Source organism: Serinus canaria, chromosome 11 (genome assembly GCF_022539315.1).
Source record: "Serinus canaria isolate serCan28SL12 chromosome 11, serCan2020, whole genome shotgun sequence".
Taxonomy (NCBI): Eukaryota; Metazoa; Chordata; class Aves; order Passeriformes; family Fringillidae; genus Serinus; species Serinus canaria.
In genome coordinates, this window is record NC_066325.1 from 3,602,439 (window position 1) to 3,622,840 (window position 20,402).

Consider the following 20,402-nt stretch of genomic DNA (forward strand, 5'->3'; position numbering starts at 1 on the left):
AAAAGAAGTAAAGTGGGGATTCTTCTGGGACATAGTTTTCAGCTACTGAAGTGACTGAAAGCCCAGCTTCCTCCCTGGATTATTTTGTGGCTCAAGCAAGAGCAATTGACAAGGGCATCTCCTTGGAGCCCAGCTTTAGGAGCGGATCAGTGGAGGGATATCTCAGGGACATGTCCCTCCAGACATCTTCACTGGGAGCCTTGTGCTGCCCAGGAGGCAGTGTCAGGTGCCTTGAAGAGGACAGTGTCATGTCCCTCAGCCAGGGGGAAGGGAGGGGAGGGGTGGGGATGGCCGTTTTAAACCAGCTTGGATGCTGGACATGTCTCTCAAAGGTTGTATTCTAAGCCCCAGAGCCAGCAAAGGAGCTGAGAAGGGGAGAGAGCCTGGGATCGAGGTGGCCATGGTGCCAAGACTAGGAGCTGTGCCAGGAGCAGCCTGTGGTACCTGCAGCCCCCAGTCAATCTCCTCCACGTCCAGTTGGTAGCTGGGGCACGAAGCCTGCCCGGTCACCACCACCTTGTAGGTGGGGCCTCCCTCCACGTGGCACAGCGCTGTCACACGGGCCACGATGTTGGCGAAGCCAAAGAAGGTGAAGGTGACCTTCTCGCTCTCTCCTGGCTGCAGCTCACCCCACAGTGGCCTGATACCAAAAACCTGGAGGGAGAGGAGGAGAGATCGAGATGTTGAGAGTGGAAATAGATGCAGAAGAGCAGCTGTGTCAAAGTGGAGTCATAGCTGGAGGGGCCTATTCCCCAAACATGGCCAGAATCATCCTAATCTCATCCTGTGTCCATCTCACTGACTAGTAGAGGGACCATGGGGAAAATCTTCTCCCATAATCGCTTATCCATGAGTATACACTACATTAAAGCCAACTGGAATGTCTCCTGGCAGCAAGAAATTCTCTCTGCTGCAGAAGTTGTCTTTGGAAACCCTTCTCACTGTCTTGAGAAAAACCAGGAAACTTGGAGGTGGGAGCCCTTGGAGCTGTGGGAAGGCTCATTTGACTTCTGAGGCCTTTCTCCCTCTCTCTGACTTACGTGCTGTTCTCTCAAGCTGCTCGAGCCAAAGTTCCTATAAAAGTGTCCTGTCAACCACGTGACGAGGTAAATGGGAGCAATGCCCTCCACAGGTGCTGCATTGGGAGCATCCTGGGACAGCCCAACAAAACGTCCCACATGGCCTCTCCAGTGACCACTTGCTTCAGCAGAGCTTTGTGATGGACTTGGAGGGATGTGAGGCCTCTCTGTGTGCAGTGCTGGGGGCCACCAGTGGCAGTGGGGCTACAGAACCTCTTCCTACATTGGAAACATGGATATGAGACAAATTCCCACTTACCTCCTGCATTCCCACCTTGGGGCGCTCCATCTCCATCAGCCGACTCAACGCCCGCATCCTCACCGGCGTCTGAGACTCCCCAGGAGTGGATGAGAGCACCTGGAGAAGAAGCACCACGGGCTGCAGTGAGCTGGCTGGTCTGAGCAAGATCACTCTGCTGCAGGCTCCAGCACCTCACCACACCAGGAGCAGCTGAAAAGGGACCTGGGCACAAATCAAGTGTGAAAATGTTCAGGCCATCAGACGAGTGCGGGTCCAAGCCCACCCACAGATGAGACCTGGGTTCCATCTGCACTTCCTACATCAAACTTGCCTGAGGGAACTGGGTGTCCCCAGCACTCAGGCAGGGAGGGTTGGACTACATAATCTCTGAAAGTCCCTTCCAAGCCAAACCATTCCAGGATTCCAGGATGGCCACTTGAATTTTCCTGGTTTACTTGTGTATACATGGCAACAGCCAGGAAATAAAGATGATTTTCTGCTTCTCTTTGAAAACATTCAGCCACAGTGTTCATTGCACCTATATCTCCTGATTCAGAAAAACTGTGCAGTGTTGAAACAACTGGTATTTGTGTGTGAGCAGGTACAACCCTTCTCCATCAACTTAATGCCAACACTGGGCTTCTGAGAAATTCTTCTGCTTCCTTACATCTTTTTTTTTTTATTGCCCCATGAGCAGCCTCTGTTCCCCCTGATGCAGAACAAGGGGCCACTTCCCACTCCAAAGTACTAATATTCACCAGGCAAGTTGGCAGATCAATGGCCTTTTTCCTTGTTTGGAGGAAGAGACAGTGACTTTGCAAAGTCTTGCTTTATAAAAGACAGCTCTGGAGCTGTCAGTGCAATACCAGCTTTTGGGTGAAGGCCGAGATGTGAGCACTCTAGCTGGGTTGGGAAGGGGGTTCGTGGAGGTCAGGACTCTTCATGGACTGACACACATCGGAGGCTGGAAGCCTTCTCATCATGATGCAGATAAAGACCTCATTTTACATTGTAAGGAAAATAAGTCAAAAAATCCCAAACTCAGCATAGGTCTGTAGGATCTGAGAGAGCTTCTCTAAGCAAAACTTTCCTATTTCTGCCTCCCCAGACACCCCATGTGCAACTGCCACTTTCAGGGCACAGGACAGAAGGGCAGCAAAAAGGGAGGCTGGCACAAGTATGACTTTTTGGTTTGCAAGTTGAGGAGGCAAAGCAAGTGGTAGGTGCACAAGAAAATCCACCTCTGTTTCCAGGGAATGCTCTGCATCTGCTGGCTCCTGGTCAGAGTCCTCTTGAGCAGGATCTTCCTGGTCAGGATCCTCCTGGTCAGGATCTTCCAGGGCAGAATCCTCCTTGGTACAATCCTCCAGGGCAGAATCCTTCTCATCAGAATTCTCCTGGGCAGGATCCTGCACTGTTTCCGGGGTTTCGGTTGGCTCCTCCACACTTTTAGTCCTGTAGCGTCTCCATGGAAACACTCCCTTCTTCTTTGATGACTGTGGTTTGAATTTAGGTGGTGAAGGCAGGAACCTGGAAAATAACATAACTATGATGGTGGACCTGTAGTGGGAGAGAGAGGTGCCTGCAAGAGCAGCTCCTCCCTGCAATGCAGCCCCTGGCTGGGTGCTGGTGTGGTGAGCTCAGTAACAGCCACTCCAAAACCAGGCTGGAGCAGGTCCCTGCTCGGAGCAGCACAGGGATGATGCTCGTACCTTATGGTGTTCACCTGTCTGTCCGTCAGTAATGACCAGTGGTAGCTGACGGGTAGTGGGCTGCAGTTGGTCATCTCCATGTGCAGCACTTGTTCTGTGTCATTTATGATGCAGCCAAAGTCCACAACCTCGGCCTGGAGGTGGAGATTCGGGAAGTAGACTTCTCCCCGAACAAGGATCTTCTCCACATGAGGATGCTCCATGAAGCGCACCCTGAGAACCTTCTTTGCCACCCAGCTATTCAGATTGTTCTTATAAGCTGGGTTAAACTGGATCCAGAGATGAAGTTCCTTCCCTACATCCACTCTCACAGGCTGCAAGGACAGGAACAGTAATTAATCACCCATGGGATGATGTCCCAAGGTCTTGACAGCAGGAAACAGTAAACGTTCAAAGTGTGACCCCAGCATGGGCTTCTCAGTTCATGGTTCATTTCTCTACAGCAGGGGTCTGACTGCAGGCACCACAGTCTAGTCCAGGAGTCCCTCAGGCTCCCGTTTCTGTGCTCAGCCCAATACAAGGAGGTGGCTGCTGGAGAGCTGGCATGCTTTCCAGAAGACACCTTTACTGCATGGTTTGCTTTGATCTGCTTTCCTGCTTCCCTCTCCTCATGTTTTAGAGCCAGCATGGGTGTTACCAATTCAGGTAAGATTTTGATTCCTTCAGCAGCTCTGCTGATTCAGCTCAGGCCAATCCACTGCTCACACTACAGAACAAACTTCTCAACTTGAGGCCCTCCCAACAGAAGTGCACCACCACATCCCTCCTCCTCAAACACCACTGAACAAGCCCACAGAGGCTCACCTTGGAATCTGCAGGGAGGGGTCTCTGGTGCACATTGCAGATCCGGAATGGCTGTTCCACGTCCAGCACAATGCTGAGTGGCAGGGAGCTGGTGTTTTTTAAAGACAAAGGCTGGTACTGCAGTGTCAGGACATCGCTGGGTTTCTACAGGAACAGGAGACAAGGGAAAACAACCTCAAGTGCCATAGATCTCCTTCCCCTTCCAATGCATTTCACATTTTTCAACCCCAGAAGTGTATATATTTCTATTTACTTCCAGCCAATTTAAGAGTTGCACCTTTAAATGCCAGGATGCAATCTGGTGACTTACCTTTTCCACACGGAAATTGATTGCTCTGGAAGACATTTGCACAACAGGGCAAATGAAGTTGCAGGTGACATCCACTTCCATGATCTGTTTCTTTGCTGTCTCTTTCCCCACCACAGCGTGACACAGCAGCCGCTCCTTCACCTCCTGCATACAAGATTCACTTGTCTCCCAGTGCATGCTGGCAGGCCCAACACCCCACACTGGCTTGCCACCCACCCACGGGCCCTATTCCTGTCACTTATTATTAGGGACTGTAATTAGTCTCTGCTCTCCTCAATAGCTCTCTTTTCTTCTGTGCTGCCACCTGTTTATTCTAAATATCTGCGCCCAGGGGTCCTGGAGCCAGGGAATGCACACCAGACTTAGCTGGCAGCTTCTCTGCAGAGTTTAATTTCCCCTGGAAAGAAATGTCTAGGTAGGAGAACGCTCCCAGACTCTGCTAAAATCTCCCCTCTGAGTTGCTCTCCAGGGGTACCGCAAAACCTGGCTGCCCCTGGGACACCAGGGCTGGCTGAGAGACTGGGGCAAGCAGGAATAGGAAAGATGACCAAAGTCAGTTTGTCAATTCTGATGAACCCTGGGAGCAGTTTCCTGCCTGGATGGACATCACACTGATCATTAGAGCTGGCACACTGTGTTTTCCCCCTCCAGGACTCATAGCTAGAGCAGCCCTGTGCCCGTGTTTGTCTTCAGAGGAAAAGCAATGCTGCTCCCAGGCACTCCTGCCATTCCCAGGGCTTTTGTTTTATTCCCCTGGGTAAAGGGTTTTTCCCTCAGAAAAAACACTTGACAGTAGCTTAATTTGCTTCCTGCCTGGGCTTCTAGTCTAAGTGCAACTTCTTTGCTCTGCTCTTCCTTTCTGCCTCAGCACATGACACAGGTAAGCCCTGTTTGCCCAAAGGAGCAGTACTTCCTTCAGCCTGTATTTTGGGATCAGCAAGTTGGGTTTATGGTAGCTAGGGAAACACAAAAGAGCCTTAGCAACTGATGGTGGCCAGCAAGGAAAGCAACTGGCCCTAAAACAGTTTCTTGAAGTCACTTGCTCCTTTTCACAGGCAAATGTCAAGGGGCTGCAGAAGAAGCAGCTGCAGTGGAGGGGATCTGATGGGGAAGGCTCAGCCCTTGGCAGGGCCTCACCTGGGCAGTGCTGGAGCAGCCTTCCAGCACCATGTCCACACTCTGGCCCGGCCTCAGGTCCACCCGTGGTGGCCGCAGCTTAAACACGGGGCTGCCAGGTCTGGGGATCTGGAGAGCATCTTTGCTTTTGGGGCCACCGAGGGCTGGGGGACGAGTGCTGCGCCGGAAGGTGCGGGACCCTTCTGTGCTCCAGTACAGCCGCTGGGGGCGCCGTCCTCTGTTGGTCAGTGTGAAGTGGTAAAAGCACGGAGTTAAGCTAGGAGAGAAGCAGAGATGGAAAATGTCATGGGAACTGTTATTTTCCTGGCATCACTCAGCTTCAGCTTCACCCTGATGGCATTCCCTGACTGCACACTCTGCAATAAAACCTCTACCCAACAGGCTGTCCAGGCTCAAAGCTTCAGCCCTGCCAGGTCTTCCAGCTTTTCCATTTCTGTGGCTTTCCAGCATATCTAGCAACTCTCAGATGACATATTTCTAAAGGAATTCCTGTGGCTTCATGGAAACAGAGCTGGGACTGAAGATCTAGCCTGAAGGACTATGGAAAAATTGTTCCTTGCTGAACCTACAGGAGATGTAGAGGTTTCTAGAGTCTCCTACCTGAAGTGGGACTTCAAGTCAAGCCTTGGAACAAGAGGTTTGTCCGTGACAACTGTGGTGCCAATGCCCACAGCCTGGAGAGAGATGATGGTTACAGGGTTGTTCTCAATGAACACCTTCACCTTCTCCTGGAATTTCACTGTGTCATTCAGGTTGGCTATGACAGCCACGGACACCTCAGAATTAGGGGGGACCACTCCTTTACTGGGCTCAGTCCTCCAGCAGGTGCTTTTCCCAACCTGTAAGACAAGCCAAACACAGACTTAGATGGAAGTCATGGACCCCGCTCTGCTGTGAGGTGCAGGAAACAGGAAGGCTAAAGAGATGAGTATAAAAACCATAAACGTTTAATTTTCCTAAATGTAAGCTATGATGTCCAGCACAGTGGCTCCCCAAGAGCTTACACAACCTGTATTTTACCTTCCTTTAACAGACTCAGGTCATTAGCTCCGTTTTGCTCAACCCAAGGAATGCTCCCCCTCAGGAGAGGGTAATTCCCCCTACCAGCTCTCTTTGGAGTGCTTGCCAAGGGAAGCTGTTTACTCTCTGCTGGCTTCCCAGCAGCAGAGCTGGCTCTGCACAAAGGCTCACGGCTGGAGGAAGGCAGGACTGCTCAAATCCCAGCCCAGCAGCCACACAGCTGGGGGATACTGCTGAGAGCCTGAAGAATAACTCTGCAAAGCCAGCTGAGCAAAATCCCAAATCTCCTTTCCCAAGGGGCCATCAGTGCTTCCCAACATCCCCTGAAGGACTGAAGCCCTCACTCCCCACCCATCATCAGCTGTAGAGAGGTGCCCCAGTGCCCAGTGCTTTGGAAAAGCCACCTCCAAATAGTTAGAGCAGAGCAGGAAAGCAGGAAGCAGAAAGAAAACTGGACAACATGTGCTCTGTGGGCATGGCCCACTCTTCCCAAGAACTCTTGTCATTTGCTTTCTCATGGACTTCACAGATTGGGCAAGAGAGCTGGAAGCTGCCCAAAGGAGGGAGGAAAGGCCTTGCACTAGCACAGCTGTACAGACACAGCTCTGCAGGTCTGGCCCTGGTAGGAGCATGTGAAACCCAACCTTTACACACCATGACCACCCAGCCAAGGGCATTGCTCCCTGCAGAGGCTGAAAGCAGAACTCCATTGTGGAGTCAGGAAAAGTTGCCCTGGAAAACCTCCACTTTAGGGTAACAATTATCTCCCAAACAGCTGGAAAAGCAGCAAGAGGAAAATTCACACCCCTCCTCCTTGGCCCAAGAGGCTGTGGCTGGACTCTCACACAACACCTGATGATTTATCACAAATACAAACAAGTCCACAGTGTCAGGGTTGGCTTTAACCAGCTCCAGAAGTTGAACCCACCCAATATATAGAAGATCAAATCTCTTTTCAAAGCTTTTTTCAAGCCTTTCACAGATGCCCCCTCCAGCAGGGAGCACGTCCCACTCAGCCCCAAGCCACAAACCCTTCCTGGCTGCTCCTCCCGCCAGAGGAGCAGCTGCAGCTCCAGCCCTGTGGCTTGTCCCCCTGTGTAACCTCAACAAACGAAGCAACCTTCCTTTGCAGGTAGTCTCCAGACATTCTGCAATGCTACAGAGACCACAGGCTCTGGGGGTGTACAACCCTCACAGGTGCATTTGTTTGCAGCAGCACTACTGGTTTGACCCCCAGGAGTTGTGAAAGTTGCCTTCCCATGAGCAGTTTGAGGGCAGATCTCACACCCTGGTTTCTGCCATTAACACAAGTTTGGCACCAAGCAAATGCAGATGGAATGAGGAGTCCATGGGGAAATCCATGCATCCATGCCCTCTTAGGAGCAAAGGGCCACAGGCTTCTCTTGATCTCAGAGCTTCAAAAACAAGACTTGCACAGCTAAGTATCTTTCACAAAATAAAGAGAGAACTTGCAAACATGATCCAGACTCGTTTCTGCTCCAACCTCTCTGCAAACTATTTCCCAGAGGTGTGCATGAGATCCTGGCTCCTCTTGCTTGCACTTGGATGGAATATCTTGCTTCCACTCCCACAGAACAATACAGAAACTTGCATACAAAAACAAGTCAAGGGCTGCTCGTAACCAGCACTTGTCCCTGGAAAACAGCTCCACAGACACTTACCATCTCTAGCTGGAAGTTTGCAGGAATGACACTCTGATTGGCAAGGTGGAGAGTTTTGCAACAATCTTCTAAGACTGGGATAGATCCAAACTTTATCTCTCTGGGATGGACATAGACAGCGGGTCCCTGGCCAATGCACTCTAAACGGATTTCCTGTTCCAGGAAGACGGTAGGAAAGGTCAAAAAAAAGATACAACAAAGGCAGTTTTAAAAACACAGCCAGCTCTAAGAGCATTCCTAGACTGGGGATAATGATGGCCCTTTGAAGTTGTCAGTGATGCAGACTGAAACAGAAGGCCTGGAGCAAGTGTGGGGTCTGCAGTGATCCCACCTGAAAGCCACAAGCTCCCATTATCTGTCCTTGTCCACACCAGCCATATATCACAAGTTCCTGGAAGAATCCCGGTGCAGTTTGCACCCCACTGGGATGAGTTGCTCAAGGCACACATGTCCCCTTGCTCTCACCAGTGGGGATCCTGGTCTCCCAAACACGGCCAGCTCAGCAGTGATGCTGCACTCTCCCAGCAAGCGGGCCTCGACTGTAACTGGAATCTCCACCGAGCTGTGAGCCTCGATAATCCCAGACGGCGCAGAGCTGAAGTACCATACAGCAGCCTCCTCCTTGTGTTCCTGGAAGGGACAGAATCAAAAGCATCTTCAGAACTGAGGAAACTTTCAACTCCTTAACCTCTACCACAAGAGCAACTCCCACACGCTTGTAAAAATTCTCAGGAGAAAGCAAAAAGGCAAAAAATAAGAGGCAAGGTGTAGGTGCTGAGCATCCCCAGGGGGTCCAAAAGTTGCTGCATCCACAGACACCCGCCTGGGTGCTGACAGCCTCCCTGCATCAGGTTTTCACTGCCCTCTAAGCTCTGCCACTTGAAAACAAGTCAAGGACTAGAATCTAAACATCTTCCTCAAGATGTGAAACTGCTTCTTAAAGTTTGTATTTAGGTTCCTGTTCTCAGAAAACCTTTAGCTTTGACTAGAAACCAGCAAGGTCTTATCCAAACCCTTTAATTCCCCTAATAACCCCCTCAGTAACATTTGAGGGCAGGAGATGGATGCAAGGCCAAACCTGAGGGAGAAGACAGTAACAGCCAGGAAAGTCACTGTCATTCACAAGGGTCAGCTTCTCATCATAGAGGACTGTCAAACAGCAGCGCCCGAAGTCCACGACTGGGTTGAGCACTCGCAGTGGAGGAACGACGCATCTGGGCAAAGAAATGACCACAAGGCAATTAGATATACTGAGAGCAAGGAGAAATTTTGTCCTCAAAGAGCATGCAATGGAGTGTAAGACATTTGTCAATTCTAATAGAGTAGTAGAGTAGTCCTAGTACTCTAGGACTACTCTAGAGTAGTCCAGAGCTGTCTTAGCAGTTTTGCCCCTTCTTTGCCCAAGGACACTTGCAAGGACTCCTGTAACAGTCCCAGTGGTCCATGAACCCTGGGGGAGCCTTCCCAATGAGGACCAGTGCCCACCAAGGCTCAAGGAACACAAGACTCCAGTGTATCAGTGAAAATTACTCCTTTTTCTCCTACAGCACTGTTGTCCTGCCTGAAAGCTGAATCATCTCTTCCAGCAGTGGAGGGCACAAGGCCCACAGTGCAGGTGATCAACTTCTTCCAGTTCCTACAGCTCCCTCAATTCTTTACTCCATGGGTCTCTACACTGACTGTCTCCATTTGCACTTGCTTTACAGAATGGCAGCCCAGGCACTGACTGACTGGATGGCTCTGCCTGGGAGAGAGAACAGCACCAGGGAACTGCATCCCTCTTGGCATTCAACTGACACCCACAGCAGCACAGCAGGATGGAATTCTGCTGCAGCAAGAACAACTTTTGGTCTCAACTCTGAGAACATGACTCAAAAGAGCCAGAGGGAAGCAGCGAAACCTGAGCTGACCTGCCGCATCAAGGACTACAGTCCTCTTTGTAAGGTCTTTTGCTCTCCCCACTCCTGCCTGGAGCCTCTTCCCCACTGCACATGCACTGTTGAAGTGAACCAGACTCTCAGCAGGCTGCTTACTGTGCTCCAAACCACTGCTGCAGGGTGGTTACAAGCCAGCACAAATTCCCCTCTTGAAGGAAGAAGGACAGGCAACCCTTTGGAAAATTGTTCCAGCTCAAGCACCAAACCCCAGGCTAACAATTAATGTCATTCTGCTCCCTCAGAAAAAGGCCTAGGGCCATGCCTGGCAGTGAGCAGGGGGGCATCTCACTCCAGGCTGCTTTCCTAGCACTGTTCTCATGTCTAGATGGGCAGATCCAGCTCATGAAGCAACACTTCTCCTCTGGAGTGCAGCCAGGCAGTGTGCTGGTGACAGATGCACAGGGAAAGACAAGCAGGTGCAGGAAAGGTGTTGGTACCTGGCTGTGAGGGGCAGTGCCAACACCTTGCTGCCAGCATCTTCCACAGCCAGCAGCAGCTCCAGGTTGTAGTCTCCAACGGTGTTGGGACACAGGGTGACCTGGTAGAAGAGAAAAAAAGTGCAGCAAGTGTTTGCTCACTCCCAAAGTCTCATCACCCATGTGTGCTGTCCTCCAACTCTTGTTCCATGGTAGACAAAGGGAGGATTTTGCTTTAATTCTTCTGCTGGTCCATAAGTAGAGTCTCTGAGAGTAAAAAAAGCCCTCTGGCAATATCAGATTTGCTAAAGGGATATTGCCCTCTGGAAATTTCAGATTTGCTAATTTTTCACCTGACTACAATGACAAAAATGCAGAAGAAGTCTGTTGTCTTGAATGGAACGAGTCCAGCTTTACAACGGGAAGCTGAGGGCAAAGTGTGGCCCAGCACATGCTGGGCAGTTCATGGCTGCAGAGTATTTTCTGTCCCCACTGAAGATCTCTGCAGTGAATACAACTCATCTGCTGCCCAGGAGATGAGAAAGAAGACCAGGAAGAAAAGAAAACTGCTTTCTACAAAGATATCTCTCTCTTTAACAGCAACCTTCTGTTTACATCCTTGCTCTGCCCACTTGCAATCAAAGAAATGACTCTCAAAAACACAAGAATGGCTTCAGGACTTGACCATATGGTATGTGATCTCAGCTTGTGATTTTGAAAACAAAAGAGTGCTCCTTGAGAACATCCCAAGTAACCCAGCTAGCAGAGGCCTCTCACCAGTGCAGATCTTTCACTCACAGGATGCTCAAAGCTGGCACCAGAGCTAAAGCCCTCCCACACTCCAGTGCAGCTTCAGCCCCAGCAGCTGGACTCTTCTCATACCTTGATATCCTGGGATCCCAGGGCACGGATGTTCCCGCAGCAGGGACTTATGGTAAATTCCTCTGGCTTCATAGGACCTTTCTTCCTCCAAGTCGGGTGACTGGGTCGGCATATCTGAGTAGAGCTGTCAACACTGAGCTCTCCAAAATTATCCTCAGGAATGCAGGAGGAGAAGGCCATGGGTATCAGGGAGGTGTTAAACAGGCAAAACTTCAAGGTGCGAGGAAAACCTAAGAAAATGACACAAATATCCATTTAGGCATCAATATCTCATGATTCCTGCTGTGAATATCCTGCTGGTAGGATAAACTGTGCTTGGATTTTACTTTGTTATCTGAACTTCAGCTCATTGCAATGGATCTACAGCTTTGCTGGCCAGCTATGTGTGGAGGAGACATCTCCCAGCCTGCTTACCAAGAGTCATTTAAACCCAGAGGGGGAGGAAAAACCAGCTGCAGGCACAGCCCAGGGCTTCTCCATGCCCATCAGCAGTGACTCCAGCGGGGAGGCAGGAGAGGCACAAAAAGGATGTCATGATCTCAAATGCCACCGAGGTTAGCACATGCAGACAACATTCAGCAGCACAGTTAAAAGAAACAAAGATAAAACAGCTGCCCCCAGCTGAAGAAACCTGAGGAATGAAATCAGATTAAGCAGGATGAATCTGCTATTACAGAACCATATTCCTGCCTGGTGCCTTTCTTTATTGTGCCACTTACTAAAAGGGAAACAAGAAGTGGCCAAACGGGGATGCTGACTTTTTATTCCTTTGGTTTGATCTCATGATGGCAAAAGGGTACCTGAGGCACCAGCAGCCCTGGAATTAACAGCCTGAAGAGGCTGTGGTGGAGAAACACGAGTGATGAATGCTCTTATGTTCAAGTGCTCCATTTCAGCACCACACCAACCTCTGACAGTGTGGTGCCAGCCCAGGGCACACTCACCAAAGGAGATGTCACCGAAGTTGAGGGCGGGCACATCGACATGGAAAGTGGGTCCCATCACGGAGCCCCTGCGAGGACAAAGACAGGGAGGCAGTGCCTTTGTTAAAGGGAATCACAAAGGGTTCGGGTGTCCTTAGGGAGAGGGTGGATAAAAGCTGCTGTCAGAGCCACCCTGGGTTTCAAATCAACCCAGCACCCTGTGCTCAGCACAGCACCCATGTGGACAGGAGGCAGCCAAAGCAAAGTGGTCAGCAGCTGACAGATTATCTGGGACAGGCCTTTGAGCTGAAGTGAGTTTTACTTCTCCTATCATTACTTTTCTTCTTTTTTTTTTCCCACCCTTACCCTTTGCTGAGTGAGGATTTGATCCTTTGCCATGGCACCAGCCCATGGGATAATGCCCATGTGCTTGGGACAGTTCCTGCTGCACAGTTCCCTGACTCCCACATCAGCCCTTTCCTGGCTGTGCCAAGGAGGCACCAGAGCACTCTGGGTACAGGAGTTGGGAGTACAGCTTGTTCCCCACTGGGAGAGGTGAGGTGAGGCTGCTGCTGCCCATCTGGGATGGATTATTAACAGAAGCTTTAAAAAACACTGCTGCTGGTGCAGAATGACCCAGGGTGGCCCATCTGCAAAGCCCTGGGGGCTTTGCTGGGTGTTCAGGTGGGAAATCCCAGAGCAGCTACTGCCCAAAGCTGATCCATCCCACTGCCTGCAACAGCCTGAGCAGGAGACATCCCTGCAGGAAGTAGTCACTCCAGCTCCCAGGTACCCACACAGGGCAGCAGGCACCCCCACACTAAAGGGATGCCAGAGCCAAGATTAAGACCTCAGGCAACACCTTTTTTCTCTGCTCCATCACAAAATGAGGTAGATGGAAGATGATTACCCAGAGACAGCTACAGATGTGCCCAACAAGCTCCAAAGCCCTCCTCACCTGACAGTAAAGATCAAAGGCTCAGGGGATTCAGTCACTTCGAAGCAGAATTCCTCCTCAAACTTCCCCAGGATGGTGGGACAGAAGGAGAACTGGATGGCCTGGAGCTTGTGTGGTGCCACGGTGCCCTCCTGGGGCACGAAGGTGAAGCAGGAGCCCATGGCTGTGGTTGGAGGGATGAGTTTGAAGGAAGCCTCAACAGGCCCTTTGTTGACCAGGTACGCCTGCAGCAGCAGAAAAGCAAAGTAGAAATACATGAGGAATCTTCCTTTCTTACAGAAGTCTGAGTCATTTTCAAATTAAACTATTAACACCTGTAAGACAGAAGATGCCCTGTCCTGCTGCATGGCAGAAGCAAAAAAATACAACTTTGTATAGCTTTGGGTTTTTCATGCAAAGCAGTGATAACTTCACATAAGCAGAGTCACTCTGGGGTTTTCCCACTGGCAGAGACAGTCCACGTTGACCTGCAGCACAGAGGAGCTGCTCAGCATCACCGAGTTCATTCACACCTGGCCCTAAGAGCAGCACTGGCCATCACAGCATTAGCAGTGACATCACCACAGTGATTTCAAAGGTGTCAAACCCCACCATGGGCAGGGCACATTGAGTTTCCATTGCAGCCCAACCTGTTTACAGCAGGAGAGGGAGAAACCAGAAGCTGAGATGTAGAAAGTTCCTTTGCTTCCTTCCCAGAAACGCTTTGTTCTTTCTAGAGCCAGAGGTACATCATGGCTGAAGTGTGGTGAGGGACTGGTCAGCAAGGGAAAGCACTGCCAAGTGCTGTGACCAGCGCTGAGCCAGGAGGGTGGGTGGCTTTCCTCTGACTCCCATGAATATGCAGGAGGGACGTGACTGAAAACTGTTTGCAATGGACTTGAACTCAAATGCAGCCAGTTTGTTCCAGCTGCTTTTGGACAACCTGAGCACAAAGGTGATTTGTGTTTGGGACTGGAAGAAAAGCCTCTGAACATGCAGCTTTTTGACCCAGTGTTGGTTTCATGTGTCAAGCAGTTTTGCAGAAAGCCTCCCAGCTGATGTCCAAAGAAGACTGCCCAAAAGAAGGGACTGGGGTCTCACGAACAACAGACACACCTTTCTGACCCCATCCAAAAGATCCAGATTCCAAGAAATCCTCCAAATTTGACTACTATCACAACTACCCAAGGTGCCAGGAATTCCACAGGTCCACAAGGCTCACTTCAACCCTAGGAGCCACCAGGATCCACCCCAACCCTGCTGCTTACCTCATATCTGTGGTTTACTCTGATAAAAACCTCCCCGATGTCCATTTCCTCAAAGCGTAAATGGAGCCGGGGCCCGAGGCCTTCCCCTGTGAGGACCAGGGGCAGCCTGTTCTCACGGCCTGGGGAGAGATTTCTATTTCAGTAGAGTAATTCCTTCTGCTATCCTGCATTTTCCAGGCTGCCTTAGTGCTAGTCCCTGACTCTGAGCTGCATGGGACCAGCTCCTGATGTCCCAGGAGAAGACAGGGACCCTTCTCTTCCCTCAGGAGATGCAGTACATCCATAGAGACCATCCTTTCTTCTACCCCTATGCTGAGAGTGGAACTTTAGGAAATGCCAGAAATTTTGTTCTTCCTCCTTCTGGGTGCACCTTAGAGTGTTTTTCCCAAGGGAGGAGGACCACACTAAATACAGGCAGCATTCAGAACAGCTGAGAGAGAAAAAAATCGAAATAGAAGAGATCCCCCGGAAGCTGCAGGGACAGTGGGCATGTGCCAGCACTGCCCTGCTGAGCACAGACCCTTCCCAGCAATGACACAGGAGCCCAGGGATCTGGGGGAGTATTTGCACCTGGCCCTCACTGCGGTGAGAGGCAGGGGAAGGAGCCGTACCTGAGATGTCGCAGTAAGCCGTTCGCGTATACAACCCGGCTGCCTGGGGCGTGAAGAACACGCTGATTTCAGCCGAACAATTCGGCCTGATCTCACCCTCCTAAAGCAGAAGGAGACAGCAAAAAGTTCTCTTCAGACATCACATTTCTTGTTTTCAACCACAGTCCTGAAAGCCATTATTTAGAGCATCAGTGACAAGCAAGGAGTGAGTAACACTCATCAATAACACTGACAACAGAGTTTGGAAGCTTTAGTCAGGCTCCTGCTGCCTGCCAGGAGCCCGCAGGGCAGAAGTGCTTTTTGCAACCAGCTCTCTGACCTCCCCAGAATCCCGATGACATCTCTCTTGGCACACAAAGCCAGCTGAGGCAGGGATCAGTCAAGTGACCTTACTCAGGGAGGAGGAGGAAGAAGAGAAGCAGGAAGGGAGGCTCTCAGGCATCATTTACCTTTGGCTCAAGGGAGAAAATGTCATCATTGAACAGCAGGGGTTGTTCTCTGAACTTCTCCACCTCTTTCTGGAAGCTGTGGATGAGAAGAGAAACATGTGCCCGGCAAGTGATGTCCACTCCGCACTCGTCCAGAAATTCTTGCAATGTCTCTTTTTCATCCTGAAATATCCAGGGATGACGCCTGCAGGCATAGGAAAGACAAACCCAGCAGGTTGTTTAATAAGCCACATCTTTGCAGAGAGAAGCTGAAGTGCAGGAGCAGCTGCACAGCAAAGGGCTGACCCTGAGCCATGGGGTCCCAAATGGATCAGAGGGTCACTTGTTCACTCCACACTTGCAAGCTCAGGAGAGGTTTCCAAAGCCAGCAGCCCTCAAGAGAACCTTCTGGCTCAAAGCCTCTGCTACAGCTGACGGAGAATCCAGCAGCTACCTCAGGCAGCTTCTCCTGACACAGAACTGCTTGGGGGAGGCAGGTAGAGATGGGATGGTTGACTTACCCATAGCCATTGAAAAAGCACCAGCATCTCCTGAAGCCATACGTTAGTTTTACCCTTGGGCAAGGTATGTCACTGAAACGGATCTTTCAAACCCACCTCAGCTTCAGCTGATCCTCCTCTTCCTCAGTACCAAGAGCCTTCCACTGGAAGCGGGCTGTGATATTACTGCGGTTGTGGATGAGCACAGTTGCGCGGTTTGACATGGTGATGTACGTCTTCTCAAGGGTCACAGTATTCCTGTCCAGCCCGATGAGGGCATCCACAGCTCTTGCATGAAGGCTTGTGTGGGTCTCTTCACCTGGAACAAAGCAAAGGGGCTTCTTTGCTCACCTCACTGGCTGATGGAAGCACAAGGAACAGAGCAAACCACAGGTAGCAGAAGAAAGTGTCACAGCTTTTAGCTGAACGAGCAGTTCCATGGATCAGTCCATGTATCACAAGCTGAGAGCTGCATGTGCACAGCATGACAATGTCCTGGACAACCTGCCAGCATTTCACCCTCTAGAACAGACCCCTACCAAAGGCTCTCTCATTTACAGAGCTTTCAGAGCTTCATTATTCCCAGCCAGCTCCTGGGATTCATCTGGGCTCAGACTTCAAGCTCACCATTCCTGTTGCAGGTGTTTGTTTCCCAGGCGAGATGCAAAGAACAAATACTAGACATGCTCTCTAGAAATGACGTTTACATGGAGCTCTACAAGGATCACGATGACAAACTACATGACTACAAACCAGATGACTAGAAAATGAACACCATGAAAACTATCATCATCTCCCTCAACACCCACGGCCACACCAGCCTTTCTGCTTAGAAAAGGCTCTGCTCTGAGGGATGTACAGAGTGCCCTGTGCAGTGCCCAGCACTCACCTGTGTCATAGTGCACAACAAGGGACTCAGAATAGTCACCAGACTTCTTTGGCTGAAATTCCACTGTCACCTGCATGAAGTCATCAACATCCAGAACTCCCTTGGATGGATTGACAGAAAAAGGGCTGCAACACAGAGATAGAAGGACTCTTGGTGGAGATTTGGGGATGTTATCCCTTTTGCAGTCCAGTTCACTTCTGCTCGCTTGTGCAAGCAAAGAGCAAACCAACCACAGTCAGCAGAAGAGAGAACAGACAGGGTCAGAAACAGCTACTGACTCTAGTGTGAGATCCAGCCCTCACAAGATCCTGTGGGATGAAATGACCTCATCTCCCCCATACTCTGTATCCAGCTCTCTGCAATGAGGCTCCAGGGTCATTTACATCTTTCTTACCTTCATCAGGCATCAGCTCCCCTTACTGACAGAGCTGGGAAAAAGTTATGGCCATGAGGATACCAAGGACCAAGTACTCCTGACATAATTTAGAAACAGAGCTGAGAAGTGAGCAAAGCTGCCAATTTTGTGACCAAGTCTCTCAAAGCACCATTCACCTTCACTTTTAGTAAATGCTGTGTGCAAGGAGGCTGCAATCTGTTTCAAGACCCAGGGCACAGTTATCTACTACAGCCAAGCGTTCTTTTGTCCACTGGTGCCTTAACTGCCATTATTAAATTATTTGATTTTTGGGAGAATTGATCTGATTAAAAGCTGCCTCCCACACCAAGGAAGACAGAAAAAATTTGGCTAATTGAATTGCCTCATGTGTCCACTAACACTTACTGCAGGAAGAAACCCAAATATCATCTAATCTTAACACATATTACTTTTAAGTGATGGTGTAACAGCTGACATCAAACAGCATTAACTGTTCTAATCAATTCAGTCTGTTAGGTTAAAGCAGCTCCATCTCTGTGCTGCAAAATTCTGTCCAGAGTCAGCAGCTCACAAGCTCCATCTTGCCCTCTGTCACTGCACCCAGGCTCTATTTCATCTACTTCAATATTTAATTCCTGAAGTTCAGAAACTCTTTAAATCCCTATCAAGCAGGATCTAACGTGCTCTGTAGTTCTCAACAGAACTGATGGCAAGCACATTGTAAAAGGATACCAGACTTTACTGGGTATTTATTTTGGTGGTGACAAAACAAGATCTGGAAATCCCAGAGAAAAACTGTGCATGGATTTACAAGTTCCTGTCTACACGTTAGCACAGTCAAAAGCAGCAGCCTGTTTGAACAGCATCCGAGGAGCCTGTATTGGAGCCTGCCCATAGCTTTGGCAGGCTTTGGTGGAAGCTCCTCCCAAACCCTCATGTTTCATAGCAGAAAAGTCAATTTGCCTTTTGACCTCTGTTTTGACAGAGAAAAAAAAAAAGCCACTCAGTTGCCTGAGGTTAGACAGCAGGTCTGTGCTGCATTCCTGACCTCAGCTCCTACACCAAGACCTCTGGGATCACATAAGCCTCAACACACCACCAGCCAACTGAACTGGTTTCCTTGCAGATGTGGTGTCAAAAATGCATTACCCTCTCCTGGTCAGCCAACAGGAGAAAGAGTGATTGGTCTTCTGAGACTGACAGGAACAGCACAGGCTGCCCACAGCACAGGCTCACATGCCTGGGGTCTCCCAGAGAATGGGTCTATTTGGCTGACAGTGCTGAGTAAGCATTTCAGAAGCTGCTTGTGCTCAGGAGGGTGCAAGCCAGCCACCAACATGTTCCAGCACCCTCCAGGAAATCTGGGAGAGAGAAAGCTCAAAGGCTGCATCCTGCTTAAAACATGAGAAGCAACAGCAAACCTCACACGTCCTGCCCATTTCCAGCCAGGGCTGCAGGGCAGCAGCTCTGATGCTCTGGTTCCTTTTGTTGCTCTTTCCCAACTCTGCTATCACCCAAAGGTGATACCCTTTGCACAAGAACAGATGAGCTGCCTCACCCCTGGGTGCTCAGCTGGTAATAAGCTTCCCGGTCACCGACATTGAGAACCAGCAGAGTCTTCTCGGTGGTGTAGTTGACCGGACACACCGAGAAGTCCAGCTGGTCAGGGAAGTCCAGGATGGCTCGGGCACCAATGGCCCAAATTGGCACAATGAACTCTTCCCTTTCAGTGGAGCAGAGGAGCTGGTGGAAATAATCCTGTGGGAAAGGAAACGGTCTCAGCACAGAGCAATTATAACCACCTTAAGCATGGGCAAAGAGTATCTCCCAGTTCTAGATCCTCTGAAACCAGAACAGGTCCTCAAAACCCAGGCCAGATGGCCTGAATCCAGCCTTGCAGGTCCACTTTCCACTGAAGACACTCTTGGGCCCTCGAGACTCACCTTTTTCTTCCCAGGAGTGAAGAGGATGCGGACAGTCGCGTAGAGGCCTGGTGGCACCTTGCGGTACACGCGATTGGGGCCCACCAGCTGGAAGTAAAGTGAATTCTCCAAGGTGACCTTCAGCAGGTGAGGAACCTGAAGGAGAGACATGGAATGATGGTTTTGCCACTTGTGGAGACAGGTGGACATGCCCTGGTGCCATCCTTAACCACCCTTCTCTGCTCTCCTCTTCCAGCGCAGCGTTAGACCTCCACGTGCCAGCACTCACCGTGTCCCTGTTCCTCAGAATCAGCGGCACTTCACAGACCTCACCAGGGCTGAAGTTCTGAAACACCACCTCTGGTGGGCAAGGCTGAAATGAGCTCTGCTCTGGGTCAGCTGCCGAGAACTGCAAGGAGAGGCCAGAGAGAGCAGAGCCAGGTTCAGCTGCTGGGAGGAAGATTCGGCTCCGATCCCCAGTGAAGTACAGACTCTGGGTCAGTACATCTGCCCAGCCCACACTGGGCAAACAGTGGCTCTTCCACCTCTGCCCTGGGCTGATCAAAGCTCCTGGAGCACACTGAGCAGGCTCAAGCTGCGCTGCTCTTTTGGCATCCTCCTCAATTATCACAAGGGCAGGGAAAGGCTACCTTGTCATGGGAGGTCTCACGCTTCTCTTGAGGCTGGACAATCGGAGGCAGCCTCAGCTTCTTAGCTCTGGCCAGCCTCTGCTTGGTGCTGAGAGACATCTCCGTCTGGAAGGCAGAGGGAGTCAGCTGAAAGGCAAAAAACCAGCAAGAGTCTCAGAAATGCCCTTGTTCATGGAGCCTTTTCTTGTTCACTTACTACTGATGAATAATTTGTGATCACAGCCACTAGGACAGCTCCGGAAGCCCTGGAAGTTATCTGCTGAAATACTTAGCACCAATAAATTAATAATACAGAGTGCAATACACATACTCCAAACACATGGCTGTGTCCCATCAGTCTCTCTGTGATTTGATGGGACATGGTTGGGGATTTCTGCCCTTTGGGCATTTGTTTCCTCTTACATTTCATTGGATTGAGGCAGTGACGTTTTCAGAGAGTGGGGAGGAGCTCTCAGAACTGCCCAGACTCCATCCCTGCACAACACTCAGAACTCACAGCGAGGAGATAGCACTGCTGGCCGAGTCCAAGGGTCGCAAGAAAGAAAAGCTGCACCAAGAGTGAGGTGCACAGGAATGTGACCAAATTTTAGCTCTCTCTGTTAATTAGCATTTGTTTCCTCTGTCTGGGCTGACAGAGCCCTCCACAGAAGAAAACAGAGGTATCTCCTTGACAGAGCC

General features: G+C 50.4%; 1 protein-coding gene across 1 annotated transcript in view; it reads right to left on the bottom strand.

Moving 5' to 3' along the window:
* Positions 1-20,402, bottom strand: part of LOC103821197 (HYDIN axonemal central pair apparatus protein) — a 163,901-nt gene that overhangs the window by 140,834 nt on the left and 2,665 nt on the right. The window contains exons 2-25 of the mRNA XM_050979080.1: positions 19,725-19,850; positions 19,364-19,483; positions 19,096-19,230; positions 18,711-18,910; positions 16,777-16,901; positions 16,005-16,206; positions 15,409-15,592; positions 14,960-15,059; positions 14,349-14,467; positions 13,102-13,325; positions 12,165-12,232; positions 11,221-11,450; positions 10,360-10,460; positions 9,064-9,199; positions 8,451-8,615; positions 7,986-8,138; positions 5,884-6,122; positions 5,284-5,539; positions 4,147-4,290; positions 3,837-3,980; positions 3,033-3,346; positions 2,562-2,850; positions 1,339-1,437; positions 445-654 (exon numbers count right to left, since the gene is read on the bottom strand). Of these exons, the coding sequence (XP_050835037.1) occupies positions 445-654; positions 1,339-1,437; positions 2,562-2,850; positions 3,033-3,346; positions 3,837-3,980; positions 4,147-4,290; positions 5,284-5,539; positions 5,884-6,122; positions 7,986-8,138; positions 8,451-8,615; positions 9,064-9,199; positions 10,360-10,460; positions 11,221-11,450; positions 12,165-12,232; positions 13,102-13,325; positions 14,349-14,467; positions 14,960-15,059; positions 15,409-15,592; positions 16,005-16,206; positions 16,777-16,901; positions 18,711-18,910; positions 19,096-19,230; positions 19,364-19,483; positions 19,725-19,850 (4,083 nt within the window). The remainder of the gene's footprint in view (positions 1-444; positions 655-1,338; positions 1,438-2,561; positions 2,851-3,032; positions 3,347-3,836; positions 3,981-4,146; positions 4,291-5,283; positions 5,540-5,883; positions 6,123-7,985; positions 8,139-8,450; positions 8,616-9,063; positions 9,200-10,359; positions 10,461-11,220; positions 11,451-12,164; positions 12,233-13,101; positions 13,326-14,348; positions 14,468-14,959; positions 15,060-15,408; positions 15,593-16,004; positions 16,207-16,776; positions 16,902-18,710; positions 18,911-19,095; positions 19,231-19,363; positions 19,484-19,724; positions 19,851-20,402) is intronic.